This window comes from Triturus cristatus, chromosome 4_1 (genome assembly GCF_964204655.1).
Source record: "Triturus cristatus chromosome 4_1, aTriCri1.1, whole genome shotgun sequence".
NCBI classification, from domain to species: domain Eukaryota; kingdom Metazoa; phylum Chordata; class Amphibia; order Caudata; family Salamandridae; genus Triturus; species Triturus cristatus.
Window position 1 is genome coordinate 99,351,603 of NC_140585.1, and position 27,223 is coordinate 99,378,825.

The window sequence follows — 27,223 nt, forward strand, 5'->3', positions numbered from 1 at the left end:
GGGGTATTACGTAGTGCATAGATGCATGAATGAGTGACTCACTGTTTGTATGTGTTGAAGACAGCATGTGTGCAGGACTGTATGGGTGGATGAGTGTGTGTATGGGTGTGTTAGTGAGTGAATGACTGTCTCAATAGTGTCTTTATGAGTAACTTCATATGTTTTAAACTAGTATATGTGACTATTGGTGTATATAAGTGAGTTTATGTGAGAGTGAGAGATTGAAAGAGTTCCTGTATGAATAAGTATGTGTTTCTATAAGTGATTGTTTAAAAGACTAAGTATGTGTAAGTTTCCATAGAAGTAAGTGTGGTGGTGTGTGTATAACTGTATATGCAAGTAAATGTATGTTTGATTCTTTATTAGCATGAGTTACTATGTGTGTGAGTAACTCTATGGATGAGTGGCATTGTGTAACAGGATGTATAGGTGTATGAGTACATATGATGAGTGAGTACATGTATGAGTGACTGTATAGGACTGTTGGTGAATGAGTGGATGTGTATGTGGATGTAAGAAGTACTGAAGAGGTTGTTGTAACTGGTATTGGTATGTCCATTGTTTTGAACATTTTTGTCTCTATTTTTGAATGTGTGTATCAAAGGTTATATTAGGGTGAGAGGAGGTCTGCCACTCTATCACAAGGATGATGTCATCAGTGATGTCATTTGAGATGTCATCAGTGATGTCATGAGTGATGTCACTGACCATGTCATGAGTGATGTAATATGTGACGTCATCAGCAGTGCATTGCGGGCGCGCGAGTTATAGTTAGCTGAACTAACTATAACGGGGGAATTTCAATGGTTTTGTACAAGTGAAAAGTCCAGCTAACTATAACACCCCTGAAACCTATGGTTTTTTTTAGTGAATTTCTGAGGTTTTTTAAATGCTTATTCCTAACTATAACGTGCCTGAAACCTATGTTTTTTTCTGTGAATTTCAAAGTTGTTTTAAATGCTAATTTATAACTATGCCTACAGAGATAGGACATGTGAAGAAAGAAGAAAAAATGCACAGAAAGAAAAAAAGAAGTGCAGAATGAAGCAACAGAAGTCCTCAAAGACGAAGAAAAGTGCAGGATGAAGGATAACTTGCAGAAAGAACAAAAAGAAGAGCAGAAAGAAGCCTTGTTGCAAAATCATCCTGTACCCTCAACTTTTTCAGACGGATACTGGTGGTAACTGAGTCTGACTAACCAGTCCTAGAGCCAGTGCTATGTTAAAAGACACTTAGAATACAGTGAAAACACCTACATACACTAGGGAACATTATGCTTTGGGGTCCCCCTGTGATTAGCATGACCTCCTCTGTAAGCCCCTACTATATAATAGGGCAGGGGGATTAAAACTACCTCTTAAAACAGGCCACAGGGCGTTTTTGCACACGTTAACTCAGGCCCCGTCCCCTCCCTTCACCACTGTGTAAACACGCTCTGTGTCCGTTTTTAGTTGGGAGATTAAGTTCATTTGAATCCTGAGGGTCCCTAGGGTCCAACTAGCCCACTAGGTACCTCCAGTAAGTGCCACAGAGCTGCGTTGCAGAGAGGTGTAAAAAGTGGCACGGCCTGGACCACCTCTCTGCAATGCAGCTCAGTGACGCTTACTGGAAGCACTTGGTGGGCTAGTTAATCCCCAGGGGCCTCCAGTATTGAAGGGAAATTATATCCCCAATTTAAAACGTGCCATAGTGCGTGTTTGCACACGTCACCTCAGGCCCCGTCCCCTCCCTTCACCACTGTGTAAACGCTCCCTGTGGCTGTTCTAAGTTGAGAGATTAAGTCCCCTTGAATCCTAAGGGTCCCTAGGGTCAAACTAGACCACTAGGTACCTCCAGTAAGCGCCACAGAGCTGCATTGCAGAGAGGTGTAAAAAGGGGCTTGTCCTCAGAACACCTGTCTGCAGCGCAGCTCCCTGGCACATACTGGAGATGCCTGTTGGGCTAGTTGGCCCTCAGGGACCCTCAGTATTGAAGAGGAATTAATTAATTCCCCAACTTACAACTTGCCAGGGGGCGCGTTTGCAGAGTGCTGCAAGGAGGGGGCGTGGCCTCCGGCACGATGCCAGTCTTTTATTTATTTTAATTTTTTAAGAAGGAGGGCTGTGTGGTTCCCCTTCTTATTCTAATTTATTGGCCCTGATGACCCCATCCCCCAAGGCCTGTCTCCTAATTATATTTTTTTGACCCCAATCCCCAGGGCCGGCCACTGTTTTTAATTATTTTAAAAAAATATATATTTATAGACACACCTAGGACATGCTGGACAAACCGTACGTACCTATCACCATGACGATTTGCGTGATATTCATTAAAAGGCGACTATGCATACAATGAATCCACGTGGAATGTATTTACACCACTAGTGAAGCTCTGACATGTCTGATGCCCTACCGTGCCTAATCCCGGTAGACACCCTTGTCGTTTATTTATACAAACATGGGTAGCTATTGATGGGCACATTTAATACACATGCACACCAAGCCATTCAAAGGGGATTCGACAAAAATTCGACCAAAACTATGCAAGAAACTCCCCCTCACGGTTAATAAAACACACATCCACTGCCGGATGTGTAATACTTTTTATTTTACTCTCTGGAAAGGGGACGAACATCACTTGAGAGTCACAGCGCGCTCCTGGCAGAGCCCAATGCTGTGTTACACCCACCATTGCCTGCTGAGTGCCACACACCTCTGTGTTGTATTCCTCTAGCTAGTGCATATGCTATGACACTCTCTAGCCCATGTGCACTGTAACACCACCCCGTGAATATGTCATGCCACACTTGTCTTCGCACGGGTTATATTGCCGCATCTAACGTGCCTTCCTCGATGTGTATGTTATAACGCACAGCGCTATGCCATACATATTACAATCTGGGATCCATATCTTTGTCACAGTGCATATGCAACGTTACACTCCCCAGCACATATTTTATATTACAACTTTAGAGACTAGTTAGGTTACACAACACTGCGGTGTGCATATTACACTCCAAGGCGCATATCGCATAGCACGCGCTAGTGCCTGTGCTATCTCGCGCTCTCCAATGAATCTGTCATTGCACACAATGTATTGCATATTATATTTTACGCCCGGTTCATCTTATATCACACTTTTTGGTGCATAGTTTATACCATACACTATATCTAGTTTTCATTTTCAATCGTGCTCTCAGGACTATGTTCTATATAACACTGAGTTCACCTACCCTTTTCACGGGCATTACATTTTGTGATAGGGGGTGGAGGGTCAGGTTTCTGCCAAGTGAGCCCGGAGTCACAGTCACAAACGTCCTCTTCTTCCTGAATAAAAGTGAGATTATGCTGCATACTTGTTCATATTTTAAGTAGGTTGCACAAACACACGTTTTAAAAACAATAAAGTTCCTAATACCCGCCTTCTCTGAACAGTTAGCTTGCTGCCCCATCCCCCTCCTCCCTATCCTCTGTTGTGTGAATCCATGGACTAGCCTCCTCCCTCCTGCCATGCATGGTCTGATGTGCTGCCACTGCCCTCAATTTAGTATGATGTACCAGTCCACTCCTCCTGCCCTCCATTGCCCAATTCTATGCCCCATCATTGACCTCCTGCTTAAACTCTGTGCTTAGCTTGCTGCCCCTATTCTCCTTCCCCCTGCCCTCTGATGTCTTTGTGCATGCTCCTGCTCCATCCTTTTTGCCCACCATGTTCCATGGACCTGCCACTCCTATCTACTCTGAGTGTTCTGTTGACCTGCCACTCCCCTCCCACCTGCCTAGCATTGTCAGATGACTGTAACCTGTACCTGCCACCTCCACCCTGCCTGTCCACATGCCATGCCCCTATCCTCTTCCTCCTGTCCTACATGGTCCATTGTACTGCCACACCCTTCTGTCCTCCCTGGTCTGTTGTGCTGCAACTGCTCCTCCTGCCTGCCCCGTGCGGTCTGTTGTGAGGCCCCTTCCCCTGAACTTTCTTGTCTGTGCACAGGTCCTGACCCTCCCTTCTATCCTCCATCGTCCTTTGTGCATGCCCCTGCACCCTCCTTCTTGCCCATCATAGCCATTGTGCTGCCACTAACCCTCCCACTTGCCATGCATGGTCTTCTGTGCTGCCATGGCCCCTCCCACCTTCCCTGTGTGGTCAGTTAGCTGCCCCTGACCCCCTCCCACCTTCCCTCCATGGTCTGTGTGTATGCCATCACAGTCTCACTGTTGCTCTTCATGGTGTGTCTTGCTTCTAGTGCCCATCCTGCCTGATCTCCATGGCTATCTTGCTGCTCCTGCCCTGCCCCCTTGCCCCAGCCCTCTGTTTACATGTGCAGACCCCTACTCCCTCCCTCCTGGCTTGTCTGTTCCATTGTAATGCCCCTGATCCATCCCTCCTGCCCTTTATGGTCTGTTATGCTGCAGCTTTCTCTCCTGTCTGTCCATTATGGTCAGCTAGCTACCATTGCCTCTTGCCCCTCTGTTCTCTGTTGTCCATGTTCATGGTCCTGTCCCCTCTCTCTTGCTTTCTATGGATTGTTGTGCTGCACTCCCGTCCCGCATGCCCTGTGTGGTGTATTGTGCTGCTGCAAACCCTGATGCCTGCCTTACAGGGTCAGTTTGGTGCACCTCTCCATGTCCCTCCTGTCCTCTGTTATCCAAGTCCATGTCCCTACCCCATTTCCTTCCATGATCCAATGTACCATACTTGCGAGCATTTTGAACTTGGTAAGAGGGAGATTTTGAAAAAAAACTGGGGTATTGATTTTCCCCTTTGAGTTACATTGAAAAAGAGCAGATTGTAGACAGGAGACAGATGAAATAAAGCCCATTTGAGCTTAAAAACATTGGACGTTTCCTGGCTGAATCGGGTCTGTTGGCATGTATGGTTGTACTACCATTGCCTCTTCCTTCTGCCCACAATGGTCTATTACATTGCCACAGCCTCTCTTGCAAGTCCTGTATTGTTGGTTTGTTGCCCCTGCCCCCCTTTCCACTGCCCTCCATAGTCTGTTGTGCTGCCACGGCCCTTCCTGCCTGCTCAGTGTGGTTAAATTGTTGCCTTTGCACCCTCCTACCTGCCTTCAATTTTCAGAGTCCGTGCCCCTGGCCTCTGCCTCTCAACAGTATCCTAATGAACAACTAGATGGCTAACATTCTATATTCATTACAAAAGTGTGGAACGCCTGACGTCATCTTGATGTAATCAAAACTGTAATACCTAGATCATTTCCTTTAGAAATTACATATATGAGAGGGTCTTATTGGCATCAAAGTTATGGTTAGTGCTCTAAAAGACTAAAATAAGGACATATTTTCTGAGTTTTCAAATAGCGACAAAGCACTTTTAAATTATTTGTTATCTTTATGTTTTTTTATCCAGTTGACCACTTGATTAAATGTTGCACTTAGGGGAGAGGATGTGGTGTTACTTCCAGAACTGCAGACTTTGCAACTGAGGAACCAGGTTGGAGTTTCTGCTTCAGCTCGACATTCTGTGATTCTGGTCAAATCACTTAGTCTCCCCATGTCTACAACCAAAATGAATTTGTTCTTGTGTGATGTAACCAATGCACATGTAAAGCACTACAATACCTGACAAGTCTGCACTATATAACACTGCAAAAACACAAAATAATAAGTGTTTTGCACACTTCTGTCATTGGGCTATATTTGGGCTACATCTGGGTGATTTTGGGCTACATTTGGGCTCTTTTGTCTCCGGTGGCCATCTTGGGAGATTTATTTGTTATGAAGTTTCCTAATTTTCTCATGTACTGCAGTCTCCTCAGTAGGAAATGCTTTCAGTTTTTTACTTTGATTCCATCATGAAGGTATTCAGATATGTCACACATTTGCCATAAGTTCTGAATGTTAGCACTCTAGTTGCTCATTAGATCACTGTAGTAAAACTACTGTTCGCCATGGAAGTCTGCTCCTGGTATTAAAAGTGCATGTTTCAGTCTGCATGTCAGAATTTTTTAATGAAATAGAAGAGGATTTGAGAAGTCACTCAAAATGTGCCCTCATTTTCTTTCTTCAGTATTAATCATAATTTCTATGGCAAAATGAACCCCCTCATTGTGTTCCTTTTTAAATTAAATGTTTTAAGTGTTACCAGTTTATTCCAATCAAGATGGCTTCAGGTGTGCCATACTTTTGTCATAATGAAGACAGTAAGCGCTCTAGTTGTTTTTAAGAACACTCTGGGACATTCTGTCATTGGGCTATACTTGGGCTACATCTGGGTGATATTTGGGCTACATTTGGGCTCTTTTGTCTCTGGTGGCCATCTTGGAAGACTCATTTGTTATGAAGTTTCCTAATTTCCTCATTTACTGCAGTCTCCTCAGTAGGAAATACTTTCAGTTTTTTACTTTGATTCCTTCAAGAAGGCATTCAGATGTGTCACACATTTGCCATAAATTCAGAATGTTAGCACTCATTTTGCTCATTAGATCACTGTAGTCAAGCTACTGCTCACCAGGGAAAACTGCTGCTGGTATTGAAAGTGCATGTTTCAGTCTGCATGTCAGAATTTTTTATTGGAATAGAAGTGGATTTGAGAAGTCACTCAAAATGTGCCCTCATTTTTCTTTCTGCAGCACTAATCATACTTTTTATGGAAAAATGAACCCCCTCATTTTGTTCCTTTTTAAATTAAATGTTTTAAGAGTTACCACTTAAATCCAAGCAAGATGGCTTCAGGTATGCCATACGTTTATCATAAGTAGGACTGTTAGCGCTCTAGTTGTTCTTTGGAACACTCTGGGAAGCTGCAGTAGAACACAAAGGAATCAATTGACAGTCTCTGCCCTTGTTCGATGTACATGTTTTACTGAGAATGTCAGACTTCATTCTCACATGACTGAGAAAGATAATGTGAATTTACAGAAAATAAGCTCTCAGTTTAGCTTATAGATCACCTTCCAAACCTCTGTGGGAAAATCATGAGAAAATATTTTTCTCTCAATCATGATATCCCAGCAGAAGGCTTTTTCACATGGCGAAATCACCTTAGAACACACCACAATTCCTAAAATGAGTATGGTACCATCAACAAATGATTTATAATGTAACTAAAGTCTTAAAAACTTCTATTAACTGCAATGCTTTTTAATGAGGTGCTATCATGTATATTGGTCCCAAGATGGCTGCCAACACTTCTTGGATGAAGTTCTGACAGCCAATCAGATCTCAGGATGAGATGTGTGGCTAGGCTCCGCCCACATATATATATGATTTTACTTTTGATTTTCTCAGGAACTACTGAACAGATTGACTCCATATATGCAAAAGGCACATCCCTGAGCTGAGGACTACCTCTCTGCCAAATTTCAAGTAATTCTGTTCAGCCGTTCGGGCTGTACCTTGGACTAAAGGTCCCTATGGAAAATTGCATGGGGAAAACGCGTTTTGGGACCCCCCGAGACTTTCAGGGTAGGGGCGGAGCGGAGCGCCCCACCTATTTTGAAAAGGGAATTAAAAGCACTGTGATCTATTAGGCCGCACTGAACAGCACCACAGAGCAAACTAGTGCCATGCCTTTCAGACCTCCAATGCAATACCAATCCCATCATGTCTCACAGGTGAAAGTTAGGTCAGGTCTTTTTTCACTGAACACAATATTTGAGGATTGTAACAACATCACAGCTGCTACATTACATATTCACCCAGGGGGGAGGGAGGGTTGCTTATGTCTTTGATGAGTATTCCCCTGGAACAGAACCAGGATTACAGGTAAGCAACTTATCCTTCTATTCAAGGGGATACTCATCAATAGTCATAAGCACTGAATAGAATAGCAATCTCATCCATTACAGATTGCTTAATGAGGCCTGCCCCACTTGGGCGTCTGCCTGAGTATCTGAATCCAAACAGTAATGGTGAGTGAAGTTGTGAACTGATCACCATGTGGCAGCCTTGCAGATCTCAGCAATGGATACCTTTCGAAGAAGGGCAGCGGTGGCAGCCTTGGCCCTACTAGAATGAGCACCCTAGGCGTATCAGGGAGGTGTTTGTAGACCAACTGTTAAGTAAGGGATATGCAAGAGACTATCCCATCTTGAGACAGTTTGCTTGGGAAAAGGTAAACCAGTGTGCATTGGACCATTTGGGAAAAAAAGGACAAAAGTCTTATTTGTTTGGTTTTGTCAAGGTAAAACTTGAGTACCCTTATGAGATCTAGTGAGTGTAATGGCCTTTCTGGTGGTGTTGGAGGGTTTGAAAAAAGCACAGGTGGAGTATTAGACTGATTGATATGGAAATCAAAGATCACTTTTTGTCAAAAAACTAGGATGTGTTCTCATAACCATCTTGCTTGAATGGAAAATCAGATAAGGTTCCTTTACACAAAGAGCCTGAATTTCACTAACTCTGCGTGCAGAGGTGATCACTATTAAAAAAAGCGGTCTTCCAGGTAAGATGTTGTAGAGACTCCTTTTGTATGGGCTCAAAAGGAGGGCCCATCAATTTGGAGAAAATCATATTAAGCTCCTAAAAGGGAGAAGGTGATCTCATAGGAGGCAAGACTTCCTTTATACCTTTGAGGAAGTCCTTGACTATAGGCATATGGAAAAAAAGAAACCTGTGCGGGTGACTTTCGGTAGGCTGTAATGCCCGCCAGATGCACCTTTATAGATATGAACTGGAGACCAGACTATTTAACATAGTGCACAGAAAATCAAAAAATTATATTCCAGAGCTGCCTTATCGGAACGGGGGACCTGCTGCTTGCTCCCGGACATACCTGCCTCGCAGCCACTCCCTCGGTGGAGCGGGTGTTCTTCCAGAGCTGCCTTATCGGAACGGGGGACCTGCTGCTTGCTCCCGGACATACCTGCCTCGCAGCCGCTCCCGCTGTGGAGCGGGTGTTCTTCCAGAGCTGCCTTATCGGAAAGGGGGACCTGCTGCTTGCTACCGGACATATCTGCTTTGCAGCCGCTCCTGGGGTCCCGACACTGTGTGCCTCCCCTGCCGCCGCTTCAAACCACCGCGCGGCTACTGCAGGGGGAGACTACAGCTCCCAGGTCGCTTAGCGGCCAACTGATGCTAATCTCGCGCCCGGAGGCGCAGAAAAGGGAGAGGCTCCCTCGGTGGAGCGGGCGTCTTTCCAGAGCTGCCTTATCGGAACGGGGGACCTGCTGCTTGCTCCCAGACATACCTGCCTCGCAGCCGCTCCCTCTGTGGAGCGGGTGTTCTTCCAGAGCTGCCTTATCGGAACGGGGGACCTGCCGCTTGCTCCCGAACATATCTGCTTTGCAGCCGCTCCTGGGGTCCTGATGCTGTGTGCCTCCCCTGCTGCCACTTCAAACCATTGCGCGGCTACTGCAGGGGGAGACTACAGCTCCCAGGTCGCTTAGCGGCCAACTGACGCTAATCTCGCGCCCGGAGGCGCAGAAAAGGGAGAGGCTCCCTCCGCATCGCGGGACGCGTGCGGGCGGCGCCGGACGAAGCCAAAACAAAGGGCGGACCGTCTGTGGCCGTCAGGGGCCATATGAGGCCGGGCTGGGCCAGCCCCCTGACATCTAGTGGGATCTGTGAGTACCATATAAAATTAGTTCCTGGTACTAACATTTGACTATTATGGCTGCCAGAAGGGGTGTGAAACCGACACCAACAGGACTAGTAGCCGGGACTCTAGACCAATTCATCACGAGAGCATCATCGGTATTAGAACGTGAAATTGTTATGACGCAACGTCGTTTGTCCCAGGACCCGGTCTTCTTAAGGAGATCTTCCATGGGCCCCGTTGCACAAGCTTGTTCACCTAATCCTCCCCAGTTAAATACAGCCATCGAAGAGTTCCCCACTAATTTATATTCTACTGGAAATAATTCACTAGACCAGGTGGATGGGTCAACCCAACTATCATGTGTACAGTCCATAAATACAACACCTGCCCAAACCGAAGTGAGTATAAATACTCAGAACCAGACAAGATGTAAAGAGGGTGCCATCCCGAAAAGGAAGAGAGCCGGTGCCTCTCTTCGGGGTAGAAAACCTAAACAGTCTAAATTTAACACCCAACCAGAACCCCCAATTGTAGATCAACCTGAGTTTTCCCCCTTTGTGGCTCCTATAAATAGCCCTGTTAAGAATGGCATAGACTCCATATACACATGCTCCCTAGATCTAGATTTATTGGTGGGAAAACTGAGTATGGTTCTATCTTTTCTTATCCAGCCTGTGGAGCAAAAACTGAAATATCTAGATGATAGACTGAAAAAAATTGAGGTACTGCTCGTGGAAAACATGGGTCTTCGAAAAGATCTTTCTATTACTCAAGCTCAAGTTAAAGCTCTGGTTACATCAACGAATGCTTCGCAGTCCCGATATAAGGTAACACCTATTATTGTAAATGATCAACCCACATCGACCATTACACAGGGGCCAATTCTGAGCTCTAGCATATCTGGCCCAAAAATAACCCAACAGTTGTGAAAAAGGCACAGCCCTTGCAATTGGTAAACTCTGTAAATATTGAAACTCCAGGAAAGGAGTCCCCAAACCAATTTGGGGAAAACAACGCTTCTCGAGATTTACCATGCATCAACTTACCCCTGGATTGTGCTCCATATGTGGTTCTACTAACTGGGGTTCCAAAGTTGACGAACACTAAATATGAATCGTATGAGGAACTCAAGAATAAGACAATGCATTGGTTGAACACCCATAGACCCTTGCCTAGATCCATCCAAAGTAAAATTCTGTGGGTGGGGTGGGTAGGTTGTAATCCAAAAAATGTGGTTGGGGACTGTGTAATTATTAATTTTGAGGATTATAGGGCAGTCGATTATGTATGTAGCAGGCACCAGACAAGCCCTAATACAATCATTAAATCATTGAGGTTAGACTATTTTTATCAAACAGATCATGTTCACCATGCCTTCAATCATAGGAGCTATGACCCTTGGTTTCAGCAAGAGGACTCCTGGCATTATGTAGATAGAAGTAGGTGTGGACAGGTCAGGGGTGAAGTATTGGGCTTCCCAACAAACAACAGATATAGTCTGCTGGACCAAGTGGATTGACTTCATATGCCCCCCAGTCTCCCAATGGCCCATCGAACAGATGTTAATAAAAGGAAAGAAGGTTGGAAGGCAATCAGGAGGGATTGTTTGGGGGTGGCAAACATCGCAATTAATTCCTTACCCTCTACTGAAGCAAGAATGATGCCTAAGGAAAAGTCTTATGCAACCCCAGGGGAGCTAGGGGACGGTCCAATCCCACCTGTGATTGATAATATTATTCCCGTGCCCCAACACCAGACTGTCCACGTGAACTTGGATCAGCATCCAGCTGGTCCAGGGTTGCACGGTCTTGCCGGGTTCGGCCATGAGGGAAGTTCGGGGAATAAGTAGGCAACGGCAAAAGGGACCTTAAAGATTTTATCTTGGAATATAGCGGGCCTCATGTCTAACTTAGATATCCCGGATTGGTGTACATTCGTGGATTCTCATGGGATCTGCTTATTCCAAGAAACGTGGGCGGTAGGTCCCACACATAGACTGGGTTATGTAACCTTTTCGGAATCTGCAGTAAAAGGCTCGAGAGGCAGACCATCAGGGGGGCTGTGTATATGGGTGGGTGTCCATCTTGGATTCACGTTGAAAAGGCTAGAAACAAATAGCCCTGATCTCACGCGCATCCTGATGTCTCACAAAGAAACACCAAAACTGGCCCTTATTAATATATATTCATGGCCAGTGCGACTGGGTGGAACATCTAATACCCTAGATAAACTAACCATCCTATTGCACTTGCTTGGGGGTGATGTTGCCTTGTTGATCGGAGGAGACTTCAATTGCCATTTTGAACCGCTACAAGGGGTTCCTCCGATCACAATGGAAGAAGATGAAATCTGGTCAGTTCAGCCCTCTAATGCCTATCATGTAAAAAATTGGTCAGCTCTAGTCCTTCATTTGACTTCCCTTACTTATACATTCTCTATCAGAGCCTGTAATGGTCGATTCAAGAGTGATACCCCAGCCCAGCATACTTACAGTGGCATGGGGCACGCATCTGTAATAGATTATTTTTTGGCTAGTTTGGCTCTGTGGCCCAAAATTATAGATCTTAGCATTCCTTTTCGTATTGAAAGTGACCATAATCCCCTGATAATTGAGATGGACTTCCAACTAACCAGGGAGGATAGTGCTGCAATGAGCACCCCAAGTAGTGATTTAAGAATAGTGCAAGGTGGGAGAAGAATCCGATGGGCGGGTGTGAAATCGTCCACTGAATCCATGGCAAAAATATATCGAGATGTAATCCCCCTGCTTGAAAGGGTAAATCCTACCTTTACCAATTCCTCGGATATTGATATGGGTGAATTTATGGGTATCCATAGTGAAATGGCCGCAATATTAAAGGACACTTTTTATAAGATAGGTTTTGCTAAGCCTAAACCTCGTAATGATGGGAACCCATGGTTTAATAGGTGCTGCAGGGACGCGAAAGCTGCACTACTGTTGGCCCTAAGCCAAGGCAATAGATTTTGTTTTACAGAAGCTAGACAAGCATATAAGAAAATGCTAAAAAACGCAAAATTAGAATGGGAGGCAGATCGTTGGTCTGCTATAACATCTGCACTTGTGGCAAAGGACCTAAAGTTATTTTGGAATCTTGTCCATACTAGAAAACCAGAAGGCAGGTTTTTAATTGCCCCAAACGTTTCCGAAGAAGCATGGTCTTCTTATTTTAAAGATCTTTATTCTCTCTCCTCTACACTTATAAGTGAAGCCCCTCCGAGCCTATTGGCTCCGAACCCTATGTGGCCAGTACAACTATTCACGTTGGCTGAAGTCCAGTTGGCCATTTCAAGTATACAGCCAAACAAAGCACCGGGACTTGATAGGATCCCAGGTGATTTATACAGAGAAGAACCGATAGTTTGGGGCCCATACCTACAGGTATTATTTAACGTGATATTGCAGGGGCTACCACTCCCAAGTACTTGGTTGGGGGCAGAGATAATTCCAATTCATAAGAAGGGTTCTCCGCTTCAACCCTCTAATTATAGGCCTATTAGCCTTATTGATGTGACCCAAAAAATGTATGCCAGGCTCCTGCTACAACGTTTACAGGCATGGTCCAATGATAATAACATTCTGACGCCACTTCAGGCGGGATTTAGGGCCAAAACATCAACAATAGACCAACTATTCCGGTTGCAAGTCCTTTACTGGAAGCACGTGGTCTTGGATGGCGATAGTCTATACCTTACATTCGTTGACTGAAAGTCTGCATTTGATATGGTGGACCGGAACCAGTTATGGTCCATTTTACTAACAATGGGGGTTCCGCCATATTTATGCCATCAGTTTAAGATCTTACATGAAGGCACCTTTGCTAGAGTTCGTTTTGGTAGGCAAGGTCAGCTAACTGGACCATTCCCAATTGAGAAGGGCGTTAGACAGGGCTGTGTGCTTGCCCCGTCCCTGTTTTCCCTCTTTCTCAACGGGCTTATTGAAGATCTCCTTGCCATAAACGATATTGACTCCCCCAAATTGGCTGCCCAAAGATTTCCTGCAATAATGTTTGCGGGTGACACGCTGCTGCTTTCTAAATCCCCAATGGGGATGCAGCGGGTGTTGAACCAGTTTTCCAAATTCTGTATCAAAAGGAACCTGGTGGTCAACATAAATAAGACTAAGTACATGGTTTTTAATGCCAATACCGTTAACTGCCCCCACCCAATGATGGAAGGCAGACCCCTCAAAAGGGTTCCAACTTTTGATTACTTGGGTTTAACTTTGAATGACAAAATGGGGTGGGGTCCCCAACTGGCCAAGGCCAATCTAAGATTAACCCAAGCAGCTGGGGGTATCCTAAAAGTGCAGAAGAATTGTACCCACAAAATAATAAGTGCCCCCCTTGAAATCTTTAGAGTTCAAGCCAGGGCGTCATCCCTTTATGGGGCGGAACTCTGGGGACATACACCAGTAACCGAGCTATCTATAACTGAAAATAATTTTATGAGGCAACTATTGGATTTGCCAAAAAGCACTCCATTGGCCCCACTCAGACTGGATTTGAATATTCGCCCAATCTCAGACGCTATTGCTGTTCGGCCCCTACTTTATTGGAAGCGCCTGTGGAGTATCCCAGAGCTGGTGAATTACAAGGAGGAGCTCAAATCAGTCATGGCTTTATTAGGAACTGGTAGGATCCCTTGGTTAAGATTTGTAAGACAATCACTTACATTGACTGGGCTCGAGGAACTCTGGCTAAACCCCGAGGTCTCCTGCCCAGCCATTTCTAAGAAAACCATGACATGTGTTGTAAAGGACTTCAATCTAAGGAATCTCTTTCGCTCAACAAAAACCTCAAGCTTAACTGACATCTTTTTGGATGTTAAGTCCTTTTATAGCTTTGAGCTGGTGATTGATGTAATACAACCAACTTTAGTGAAGAAGCTCTATTTGCAATTTAGATATGGCACTTTGCCTTTTTACTCTAACATTGATAGGTGGAAAGGGGGTCTGGCACGTCCTTGCCCAGGTTGTCAAACTGAGGAAGAAACTACCGTACATGTTATCCTTTTCTGTCCAGCATATGCTAACATCAGGAGGAAATGTATAATTCAGCTGTGCAAAAATCTGGGTATAAAGCAATATTTGTTTTTTTTTTAGGATTCTAAAAACTGATACCAACGCAGTGATTGTGTGTGCAGTAGCCAAATATTTGCTCTCTATGTGGATAATTTGAAGGAACCTGATAAACGACATTCCTATATATCTGCACCAAGTCTACTGGTTAATGAGAGTAAAGATCGCACTGTATTTCTTTATAATGTTTATTGTTTTAACAATTTTAGAATTCTGGATAGTATTTAATTTTTTTTAACCTTTTAAGAATATGCTCATAACCATCTAAACAATCGTGATTTTATGCATGAATTGAACTGACTGACCCACTGCATTGATTGCTTTATTTTTATGTGCTTTTATGGTAAACCAAACCGCAATAAAGTTTGATTGAAATTGAAAATTAAAAAAGCAATGTTTTTTGTACTTAAAAGTCCTTTTCAACTTTTGATAAAATGAATCGAATAAATATAAATGTATTTGAAAAAATAAATTGTTGAAATCATTGTAACAATACAATAAAGGGGCGCCCAATGAGCTTTTTTTAAGCCATTAGTGAATTGGACATCGGTCGAGTGGGAGTGGTCTTGTACCATTTATATTTGTGTTTTTCCCCCCTCCTCCCAAGCCTTAAAATAATAACCTCAAGGGCACCTCTTAGATACTTCATGCAGAAGGGGAAAGTGCAGGACTGTTTTGGGTGGCCAGAGAGGGCCGTCCAAATAGACATTGCGCACTTAGGAGTCAGCAAACCACTTCTCCCCTGCCCTGCTCCGAGAGCAGTCCGCCCATCTGCAAAGCAGCAGGAAGCAAAAAATTATAGTAACACAAAGTTATTATCATTTAATATTTCTATTATGTATGCCACTGCTTAAAAGCAATGGGGCGACGCTCCTCCACCATAGCGCCATAAGTGTAGCTTCTCCGCCAAAGCAGTTTTTTTACTTGAAAAACTGTGGAGGAACTCCCAAACCTCGAAAGATCTCGACAAATTCAAAACAACTACCACGGCCCACCACAAGCTCATCAGACTGTCCAGGAAGAAAGCACTTCAGGAGAGAATCTCCTCCAATGCACACAACAGCAAGGAACTCTTCGGCATCATCAAAGACTTCGCCCAACCCAACAGTGAGTCCACAGACATCACTCTCTCCCAGGACCTCTGCATCAGATCAGTGCTTTCTTCCATCACAAAATCAAGACCATCCATGACAACTTCGACAACAACAACCCTCGCGAGGAACCCCCTTCCACCGCTCCCAGCAACACCTAGCAGACACTTGACAGATGGACAACTCTCAACATCGAAGACACTCTGAGGATAATGAAGACTACACACTCTTCAACGTATCATCATCCGCTCCTTCGAGACCGCCTCCTTCCCCGACGACTGGAAACACGCCAAGATCAACCCTCTCCTTAAAAAAACCTTCAGCAGACCCCTCCGACCTCAAGATTTTCACACCGATCTCCCTACTCCCTTATCCAGCCAAAGTCAGGAAAAAAGCTGTCAACAGTCAACTCGCTGACTTCATGGAAGAAAACAACATCCTCGACTCCTCCTAATCAGACTTCAGGAAGAACCACAGCACCGAACCCACACTTCTAGCAGCAACAGACTACATCTGCGCCCTCCTTGACAGAGGAGATACAGTGGCCCTCATCCTCCTTGACCTCTCTGCAGCCTTCAACACTGTCTCTCACCGCACCCTAGCCCACAGACTCCACACCGCTGGAATCCGGAACAAGGCCCTCGACTAGATCCTCTCTTTCCTCTCTGGAAGAACACAATGAATCAGACTCCCTCCTTTTCTCTCAGAACCGACTCCAACCACCTGCGGAGTCCCACAAGGATACTCTATCAGCCCGACCCTGTTCAACATCTACATGGCCACGCTTGCATCTATCCTCAGAGCACGTGGACTCAACATCACATTGTACGCAGACGACACCTAACTCATCCACTCCCTATCCAACGAACCCACATCACCAAACGCAACTTTCAAGACGGAATGGAAGCCGTCGCCAGATGGATGAAGAACAGCTGCCTTCAACTCAACAAAGAAAAAAATGAGATACTCATCATTGGCCCACACCCCGACACATGGAACAGCACCTGGTGGTCCCCCGCCCTTGGGGACCCCCTTGCCCCCACGGACCATGCATGCAACCTTGGAATCATCCTGGACTCCGAAATCAAAATGGACCGCCAGGTCAATGCATCACCTCCTCCTGCTACCACACCCTCAGCCTACTCCACAAGACTGTCAAGTGGATCCCCCCAAACACAGGAAAACTGTCACACACGCCCTCATCAGTAGCAGACTGGACTACAGCAATGCACTCTACACCGGGATCAACAATAACCTTACCCGCAAACTACAGAATGTCCAGAACGCCGCCAATAGATTAGTCCTCAACCTACCATGCCACTGCCACATCAGCCAACACCTACGGACCCTACACTGGCTCCCCGTTGAGAAGAGAATCTCCTTTAAGCTCCTCACCCACGCACACAAGGCCCTCCACAACACTGGACCCGCCAACCTGAACCACCGCCTTGTGCTCCACGATCCCCAGCTTCGCTCCGCTCAGCCCAGCTCTCCCTCGCAACAATACCATGGATCAAGAAAAGCAGAACAGGAGGGAACTCCTTCTCCTTCCTCGCGGCCAAGGCATGGAACTCCCCCCCACTCCACCTCTGACAGACTGCATTGCTCCCTAAGTTCCTAAAGGACTTCAAGACCTGGCTCTTTGATGGAACTCAGTTAACCCCCATTCCCTCAGCTCCTTGAGACCCGTTCCGGTTGAGTAGCTTGCGCTTCATAAACCTATTGATTGATTGATAGCGGAGGAGCCGCCCCTGCAAGCATGCACCACATAAAGCAGAAAGCAATGAAGTTGTGCAACTCGCGTTGAACAACAGGAAGCGCGCAAAACAATTACGGGAATGAACAATCATAGAGGCTGTTGGTAACAAAACACTGAGAGACAGAGAAGTGACAGAAAAAAAGTATGAGGGGGAGTCACATAGCGTGGAGGACTGACTGTTAATGGGACACAAGAAATTAAAGGACGATAACATGCAAGCACAAACTGACTAGAGACACAAGCTAGACAACACACGCACACAGGAGCAGCTGTGGCCTAGCCGCGATGCATCGGATTTTCGAATCTATGGCAGGACCGGAGGCTTCAGATTATGCTATTTCAATTTCTTTACTGACTCACAGCAGCCAATGAAAACACAGTAACATTAGTAAAAAGCTTCATTTCCCATGAGGCTTTGAACCACGCCTCCAGTAACCACCAATAATCACACATTACATTCAACAAAATAATGAGACACCATATTGGCTTCCTCTTTCTTTGCTGCTCCGCAGTCAAGATAAGTGCCTCATTAGTGTGTCTCTGATTTGATTTACATTTATTGATATTTATCATATATTGGATTTAAATTTGTAGTGGTTTTAATCACGACTGTGTATGTTAATTGCTAACGTTGTTTTGTTTGCTTGCTGCAGCGCCGTGCGCGCACCCTTTTATTATGCTAATTACTCATTCTTCACAGTGCGTGTTGCGCTGTTAGGTTTTCTTACTTGCTTAATTGCCCCCCCTGCCGCTACCGACTCCCGCTTGGTATCGGGCGGCTTTTATTTTGTGAGCGCTATCCGGACTGGCCCCCCCCCGCAAAGAAGCGAGACGCACGCTTGAACCCGACGGGGATCGGTGCATGCGTCTCGGGAGCCTGCACGCGCCTGTGCACGCGTGAGGCCCCGTTCTTGGAAGCTGGTGTGACGCCTCTCTCCCGGGCTGAAATTGGGATTCCACACGTCGGCAGACGGCGGAGCCGGTACCAGGGCCCATTTTTTGGGAATTCGCTTTCCCCGCTTGTATAAACAAGGTTGATTTAACTCTTTCTAACCCATGAGGGGCATATTGAATTTGTGGAGGCCCTGAGCCCGATTAGGCAGTCAAGGGCCATTCCCTCCGTTAGTCCTATCGGCCAGGAGCCCTAGTGGTACCTTTTTGGCCCCCTCTGCTCCAGCTTTTGCTCCTACTTGACGCCCTGGGTTGTGACCTGCTAGGGCTGTATAATTAAGCTTCCCTCTGGGGACCTGAGAACTTTTACTACTAAAAGTATTACTATGTTGGACTGTGAGGTCTACGAGGAAGAAATTGTGGCATGTGATGACCCTGAAGAGGCAGGGTATTAAGATGAGGAGTCCATGGAGGACATTATTGATAAGAAATTGGACGCTAAACTCGACAAGGTCCTGTCTTCTGCCCTTTTACCTCTGAGTCAGCATATAGAACAGTTAGTGACTGGCAAACCCGTTCTCTCTGTGAGTCCTACTCCTGTCACTCCCCCAGCGCCGGAGCCTGCCAGCCTTCCCTGGCCCCACGCTAAAGTTTATTCATCCCTTTATAAGTCCAAAGAACAGGCCACGACTGACGCCCCGGGCGTCGCCCCTCCGAGCACGATCCCGGACACTAATACTGACGCGGGCACTGACACCGACTCCTCCCAAGAGTCCAAACCACGTAAGCGCCAAGAAGCACAAACATCCTTCCTCCCCCACCCTGCCTTCTCCTTTTTCTTTTGACCCTTCGGACATTGTCCACCCCCGTTCCACAGATTGGATCCCTCCCCCGGCAGTAGAGGAGTATATGCAAACTCACCTAAGAAAGAGTTTTGACAAAGACGTTAGGGCCTGATTGAAATCAGAATGTCCCCGCCCAGATTTGGCTCATAAAGTGGCGATCACCCCCGACATAGATTCTTCCATGACCACATTCCTTAAAAAGTACAAAAAGGATCCCAAAAAGGGCATAGACCGCGCCCTTCGGGCATGCCAGGACAAGGTACTGGATATCACGGGTCCTCTTGCAAAGATCCTTGAATTGGCACTGCAGGCTCAGGAAACGGGGGCAGCTATCCACCCAGAAGTCCTGGCTGGATGGATCCAGAGAGCTATCTGTATGCTTGGTAACGCCAATTGCACCCTCGCTTCTGAACGTCGGAAGTCCGTCTTGTTGCGCATAGATCCTCAACTTGTTGAGTTGGCAACAGCTGAACCAGGCCCGTTGGCTGAAGGGCAACTGTTTGGCAAAAAGTTTGTGAAGGACATTGCCAAGTTTGTCAGTACATTCGCCTCTTTGGATAAGTCCCAGTCTTCTCTTTAAAGAGTTTTTCAAAAGGTCTCTGGTAGGGCCGGGCGTGGCAGAGGACGCTCGACTGGCTGCTACGTCAATCCCAGTCCTCAACGAGGTTTCGCCCCTCGGTGCAGGGGATATACCCAAGAGCCTGACCAAGCGGGCTTCTATCCATCGAGATTCCGTGGGTCCCAAGGATGTTTCAACAGAGGTGTCAACAGAGGATACAAAAACACCCAGTCATCTGGTAAGTCCCCGTTATTTTCCAATGATCCCCCTCGGGAGCAAATTGTTTCATTTTCTGATGAATTGGACAAACCTGACCGCGGATGCGTGGGTTCTCCACAGAGTTCAGGGCTACCAGATAGAACTGTTAAATTCACCGTACCAGTTGACCCCTCCCCGTCCTCTCCTTTTTTCCCTACAAGAGCAAGCTTTTATAGATTGTGAGCTGCGAGAGCTTTTGGCCAAGCAGGCCATTCCGGCAGGACCCTTCCTTCCCGGAGGTTTCTGCAGCAACATTTTCTTGGTCCAAAAGAAGGGAGGAGGCCAGAGATTGGTGTTGAATCTCAGGGAGTTCAATCCCTATGTGGTATACCTGCATTTCAAGATGGAAGGGATCCTTCTGTTGAGAGATCTTCTGTTGGAACAAGATTGGATGGTACGGTTAGACCTGAAGGAGGCATATCTCACAGTGCCCATTTGCCCCTCCCATTGGAAATTTCTTCAATTTGCCTGGAAGGGGTAATGGTACCATTAATGCTCACTTCCCTTCGGACTGTCTTCAGCTCCTTGTGTTTACTATACTGTTATAACCTGTAATAACTCGCTTGCGAGAAATGGGAGTGAGGTTAATAGTCTACCTCGACGTTATGCTGATCCTAGCTCAGCATCGGGACCTTCTCCTCACTCACTTGGAGTGGACCATGTCCCTGCTTCAGGAGTTGGGCTTTGTAATAAATACCAAAAAGTCCATGGTGATCCCGACACAACAGATAGAGTTCCTGGGATTTCAGATAGATTCAGTTTCTGCCCAGCTTTTGCTTCCCATGACAAAGATCAGGTCTATCAAAAGGGATATAACTTCCACCCTGTCCAAACAGATGATCTCGTTAAGGGTGTTGGCGAGGATTGTAGGCCTCCTGGCGTCATCTATCCAAGCAATCTTCCCAGGTAACCTCCACTACAGGGCCTTTCAGAGGTTAAAGATCTATTATCTACAAAAAAGGTTTTCTTACGAGCACCTGATTCCGTTGTCCCCGGAAACTTGGGAGGAGCTTCAGTGGTGGCTGAAACACATCACAGCATGGAACGGAAGAGCTATTTTTGGCGCCTCTCCAGATGTCATAATAGAGTCCGACGCAGCCGCTGGGGCTGGGGCGCTCGATGTGGGGACTTTGCCACCGGCGGACGTTGGTGCACCGACGAGTTGCACATCAACTGCCTGGAGTTACTAGCGTCCTTGTTCGCCATAAAGTCGATTTCCCCGTTGAAGAGCAATTGCTGTATCCTCCTTCGGATGGACAATGTGTCCACGGTACGATACATCAATCGTCTCGGCGGGACGAAATCACGAATGTTAGCCAACATTGTGAAGGAGTTTTGGCATTTTTGCCTCGAGCACAAGATCAGTGTGGTAGTGGAATATCTACTGGGGAAGCTCTATCAGGTAGCGGACTGGAACTCCCGATTCCTGAGAGATTTCAGCGATTGGAGTCTTCACCCCTCGTTGTTTGCAGAAATCATGGTTATGCGAGGCCCGTATCGGATAGACCTTTTTGCCTCTTACCTCAATGCTCACCTTCCCACCTTCTTCAGTTGGAGGCCGGACCCGATGGTGACAGGAACGGATGTGTTCCTTCAACATTGGGGATCATGGAGGAATTATGCCTTTCCACCATTTGCTCTGATCCAGAGGGTGGCGGTGCACGTTCGCCGGCAGGTAGCATCAATAGTGTTAGTCACAACCTTGTGGAACAGTCTTGGTTTCCGACACTATTGGAGTTATCGGTGGATTTACCGTTTCAGCTCCCGGTATTCCCGATGCTTCTCCAGGACCCAGTGTGAGCTTCTCATCCGCTGGTCCTTGAGAACCAGCTGTCCCTCATGGTCTGGACGCTTTCAGGCGACATGAGTGAATTGAGGGCCTTTCATCGGCAGCTGCCGAGTTTATACACCAAGCTTGGGCTCCCTCCACGCGCAAACGGTATTCAGCTTCATGGAAACGATGGATGGGTTGGTGCCTTCAACGGCAGGTGGATCGCGTGGGATCACATTTAAAGGAAGTATTGAATTTTTTGTCAGAATGTGCAGAATCTGGCCTGTCCTATAGGTCTGTGAATAATTGTAGGTCTGCCCTGTCAGCTGGACACAATCATGTGGATGGTAAGCCGGTGGAGATGCACCCTTTAGTGAGTAAGCTTCTTAAAGGCATTAGGGTGGCTCGACCACAACGACCTCGTTATACCACGCTGTGGGATGTTTCTAAGGTTTTGTCTTTATTGGAATCTTGGCCTGATATTAAAGATCTGTCTTTAAAACAGCTATCGGCCAAGCACACAATGCTCTTGTGTCTGATCTCCTGTCGCAGAGTTTCAGATGTCTGTGCACTAGATTTGGCTGAACAAATTTGTTCCCCACTGGGTGTCTCTTTCATCATCTCCAGACGTACCAAGACCATGTCACGTTTGGTTGAGTATCCTGCTTTTCCACACAATGCTAAATGTGTTTTACAATGTTTAAAGACTTATGAAGAACGTACTCTTGCTCATAGACCCCTTGGGTCAAGTGTTGTTAGCAGTTCAGGAGCCCTTCCGTCCTGTTTCCGCAGCCAAGTTGGCGCGCTGGGTAAGATGGGTTATGGCAGAATCTGGTATTGACGTTTCAGTGTATGGTGCTCATTCTGCCAGAGGTGCTATGGCCTCTAAGGCATATATTTTAGGTTCCAGACTGGAAGACCTCCTTAAGGCAGTGGATTGGTCTTCAGATTCTATGTTTAAGATGTTTTATTACAAGCCTATTTCGCATGTTTCTTCAGTGGTTGATGGTGAGCTTTGAACCAGCATAATCTGAAGCCTCCGGTCCTGCCATATAATATAACATTTTCCAGCTATCTCGACAAGAATTTTTGATTCTATTAAGGACACGGAGGCGAGGATTATCCCTCCTGATTGGACATGTATGATGTAACTTTGTCATAATGCATGACATATGCTTGAACATGTTTGCCCTCCCTGTGATGTTGAACCGCCGATGGGTTCCGGATTTTTATGATTGTTTCTGTTTTCAGGAACCGATTCGAAACAAGCTTAATAACCGGTGCTTCTGGATGTGGACCTTCTGGGGATCGGAGGATGTCTTCTGTTTCCAGGATCCTGGATCGTGTTCTCCGTTGAGAATGAACACTGGTGTTAGTACTCACCGTTGAGAGTCAGGATTGTTATTTGGTTTTCGGACACTTAAGGACTGATTTGCAAAGAAAGAGAAAGCCAATATGGTGCCTCATTATTTTGTTGAATGTAATGTGTGATTATTGGTTGTTACTGGAGGCGTGGTTCAAAGCCGCATGGGAAATGAAGCTTATTACTAATGTTACTGTGTTTTCTTTGGCTGCTGTGAGTCAGTAAAGAAATTGAGACAGCATAATCTGAAGCCTTCGAGTCCTTAAGAGAATCAAAAATTCTTGTTGCGATAGCTGGAACATTTTGTATTCTGGGAACACCCTGACGGAATACCTGTAACAAAATAACTGGCTCTCGAGGAAGTATGTTTTTAGGTGCGCCCTAGATGAGAAAGAGAGGTTAATTCCGTCGTTTGTGAGCGGAATGTCACTCAGCAAGAGCTGCCTTCACATTACCAGAATCTGCAAGAATAGCATCTTCGTCACCGAGCCCTTCAGGTGCTTCATGCTGGCAGGGGACGACAAGCAGGCAAACAGGACGTACAGCAGAAAGGAATGAAGGCGCGCAACTCGCGCTGAACAACAGGAGGGGCGCAAAACGATTACTGGAATGAACAAATAAGAGAGGCTGATGGGAACTAAACATTGAGAGACACAGAGAAGTGACAGAACAAAGTGTAAGAAAGCAGGATTGACTGTGAATGAAACACGAGGAATGAAAGGAGGGCGATAACATGCAAGCACAGACTGACTAGAGACACAAAACACACTCAGACACAAGGTAGAGATCACGTGCACACACAGGCAGATGAGGAGATAGACTTGGGTCCCAGACGCACACACGTCTGTAAACGCACAGGCCGGTGACCACGAACACACAGAGGAACGAGGAAGCGCGCGCCAAGGGAGTGAAAGAAGCACACACAGACACCACGACACACCGCTATGGACGTGTGCAGGCTGTCACCTTCAGGGAGGGCCCTCTGGCTCCTCGTGCTGGCCGGACTGTGGTGAGTGTGACCTCCAAGTGACCTTTCTTTGCTGCTTCAGCGCCTGAGAGGAAGTTTACATGAGGGAGAGGGGAGGGTGCGTGTCCTGGCTGTCTCCCTTTTGTAACCCAGAGAAGGAGGACAAATAACTGAATGCACGAGGAGAGCCGAGCCGGAGACGAGCCACGGGTGTTCCTGACCCTGCGAGGCACGAGCCGAGCCATCAATAAACCTATCAAATAAGTCTGTCATAGACGGCATTTGAAAATATCAAAATACCCCTTAAAATGTGTGGGGAAAGCATCTATTTCTGTGCAGAAGTAACTCCGGACTGATATGGTTGTAGGAGTTCCCAAGATAACCAGTTATTGGCCAATGAGGTAGACTGACTCGAAGTTGTTGGCCTAGAAGCGCATCATTTGGGATATTAACCCAGGGTCTTCGCCTCGCCATCAGCAGTGCACCTCGAAGCCCCTGTGTTTACTGTCTGTGAAGGAAAAGCAATGCTTTGTGCCTGGTTATCTTTCGCAGTGCACTATAAAGCTGACTCACAGCACTGGCGTAACCAAAAGTATGTGTGTGTGGGGGGGTCCCTGCACGGTAGGTAGAGGTGCCCCCTCCGGGGTCAATCAGGAGCTCTCGGGCCAGAGTGCAGTGCCGAGGGGGCCCCTTGGAGCTTGGGGCCCCCCGCACCGCGGGGGCCTATGTTACGCCCCTGTCAGTGTTTTTTACAGCGATGAAAAGGGGGAGTAATCAGCTTAACGTGGAACCAGGGCTGGACTGGGAAAGTAAATACGTCCGGACGCCAAATTGAAAGTGGCCCTCATTTATGAATTAGAGAGCTATAAAAGTTACCACACTCGCAGATAGCGGCAATGTCTGAACTTGTAAAGTTATTATACACGGTATTGCAATCTGCTAGCATGTGTTCCTGCTACAGGCAATCTTTGTGGTAATATTAGCAGACCAGCAGTAGAAACTGACCCATCAGACCATAAGCCATGCCCACTAACAGTCTAAGACAAAAAAAAGTGCTCCATACATTGACCTCTTAGACCGACACTTCTGCCACTGCCAGATTACCCTATAGCCCCATCCGACCCTGACTGGCATATGTAATTAAAGGCACAATTTATAACTTGTGAAATAAAGTCCTGTGTTTCAAACAGCACGTCACCTGCCATTACATGGGTATCTCTGTGTGAATTTTCTGTTATTTTAACCACACGTTTAACACAACAAACAACCCGTATATGCCATAAACAAGCCAGACGTATTGCCTTTACCAGTGTTTGTTAGCAGTATCAAACAAATGATTAGCTACAAAGATCTTGCTGTGAATAATTAGAATCGAAATGTTTCCATTCTGAAAATCTGAGGCTGTGAATTAAACACGACTACAATCTGTGGCAGGGGCAGCAGCCATCAGAATGCCTCAATCACTCTCGTTCACACCACTCTAATTTGCATTTCCTCACCCAGTTAGACATGACCTTTTTCACCCCTCATCTTTCTGACATGCCCCATCTGCATGTCACACAGGTCGCCTCATTTCTCTTCAGCAGCATCTTTTCCTTTCATCTCCTCTTCTCCACAATTCCTCCCCAAACACACAGTCCCCACTCACCTGTAAGCGTTGCATTTTCTTTTTTTTGTCAATATTTCAACAGCTGTGTCCCTTCATCACCCACTGTCCCATAGAATCATAATTACAATCGGCACATATATTCCTATTGCTTTGTGCACGCTGCAGAGAGGCCAAGGATTGGATGACCATGTATTCTGATCACATGTATGGCCTACTGACAAGCAGTGAAACAAGCATTTTCAATGCAGTAGGGCTCACCAATTTGCAAGATTTTAAGCTATCAGCATTGTAAATGAGAATGCCTTTTATTTATGTGTCTTTTAAAGCAACGCATATAAAAGGCATTGTCATTTCTAATGCTAATAGCTTAGACCCTCGTAAATGCAAGCCAACTTTAATGTTAAAAATCCATGTCAAATTTGCGCCCTTTTCTTCTAGCCTCCTGAGGATTCTAGAAGTACACAGGGTTTGTGGATTCCTTTGGAGGGGACCGAGAAATTAGCCAAAATACAGCAAATGTTTGGGAAAACTGGGGAAAAAGTGTTGCAGAGAAAGCATCTTTTTTTCCCCCTGCAAACGTAATCAACAAAGGGTTTGTGGTGCTAAAATCGCCATCTTCCAAGCTTTCAGGAACCGGCAGAATATTTTCAGAAAAGCAATATTTTCGACACAGTTGTGGCCTTCTACTGGGAAATAACCTATTTTTCAATTTGTTTGTGCTTCAAGTTCCTTCCAGTTAGTGGTAGAAATGGGTATGAAAGCAATCCTGGAAAGCTATACATTTCTGAAAATTAGACAAAATTCTGAATGCAGCAAAGGGTCATTTGTGTAGATCCTACAAATTAGAAAAAAATAAATATTGAAATTGGGTTGAAAAAAACAGCCATTTGTGCCATCGTTTTTACCTGTAACTTATTCTAAGTATAGTAGATTTTTAAGAGCAATATACTGTTACGTCAGCTGGACCCCTTCTGGCTGTGGTGATAAATAGTACTTTTAAGTTCACCAAGAATCGGAGGTACCGAGAGCCGATAACTGAGCTGCGTCTTGCAATGGATTTTCATAGTGTACCTGGAATACAGTAAATCATTTGGTAAAATATAAAGAGTTAAAAATAGGTATCAAGGATACCTATGTATTGAAGAGATGTGGCGCAGCGGCCAGGGTGCCTCACTCTGGACCACAGGTTTCAACGTTCGATCGCCAGCAGCAGCTTAGATCAGCACCATGTGACTCTGGGCAATAGCTCGCCTAATCTTTCTGCCGGCCCCCAGCGCCTTGACACCCTTGGGTAATTGTGCGCTTTACAAATACTGGATTTCTAAAGCAATATACCGTTATGTCAGCTAGACCCTTCTGATTGTGGTGATATATAGAACTTGTAGGTTCACCAAGAACCCGAGGTACCCAGAGCCAGTAACAGAGCTGGACCTTGCAATGGTTTTTCAATGCGTACCGAGTATATAGCAGTTCATTTGGTAAAATATAGAGTGAACTATAGGTATCAAGGACACATATGTATTTACGAA

The 27,223-nt window shown here is 45.9% G+C and overlaps 1 protein-coding gene across 1 annotated transcript in view; it reads left to right on the forward strand.

Moving 5' to 3' along the window:
- The first annotated feature begins 23,833 nt into the window (after nucleotides 1–23,833).
- The window catches only part of LOC146839644 (uncharacterized), a 404,675-nt gene continuing 401,285 nt past the window's right edge, over nucleotides 23,834–27,223 (forward strand). The window contains exon 1 of the mRNA XM_085650832.1: nucleotides 23,834–24,127. Within this exon, the coding sequence (XP_085506958.1) occupies nucleotides 24,063–24,127 (65 nt within the window). The 5' untranslated portion in view covers nucleotides 23,834–24,062. The remainder of the gene's footprint in view (nucleotides 24,128–27,223) is intronic.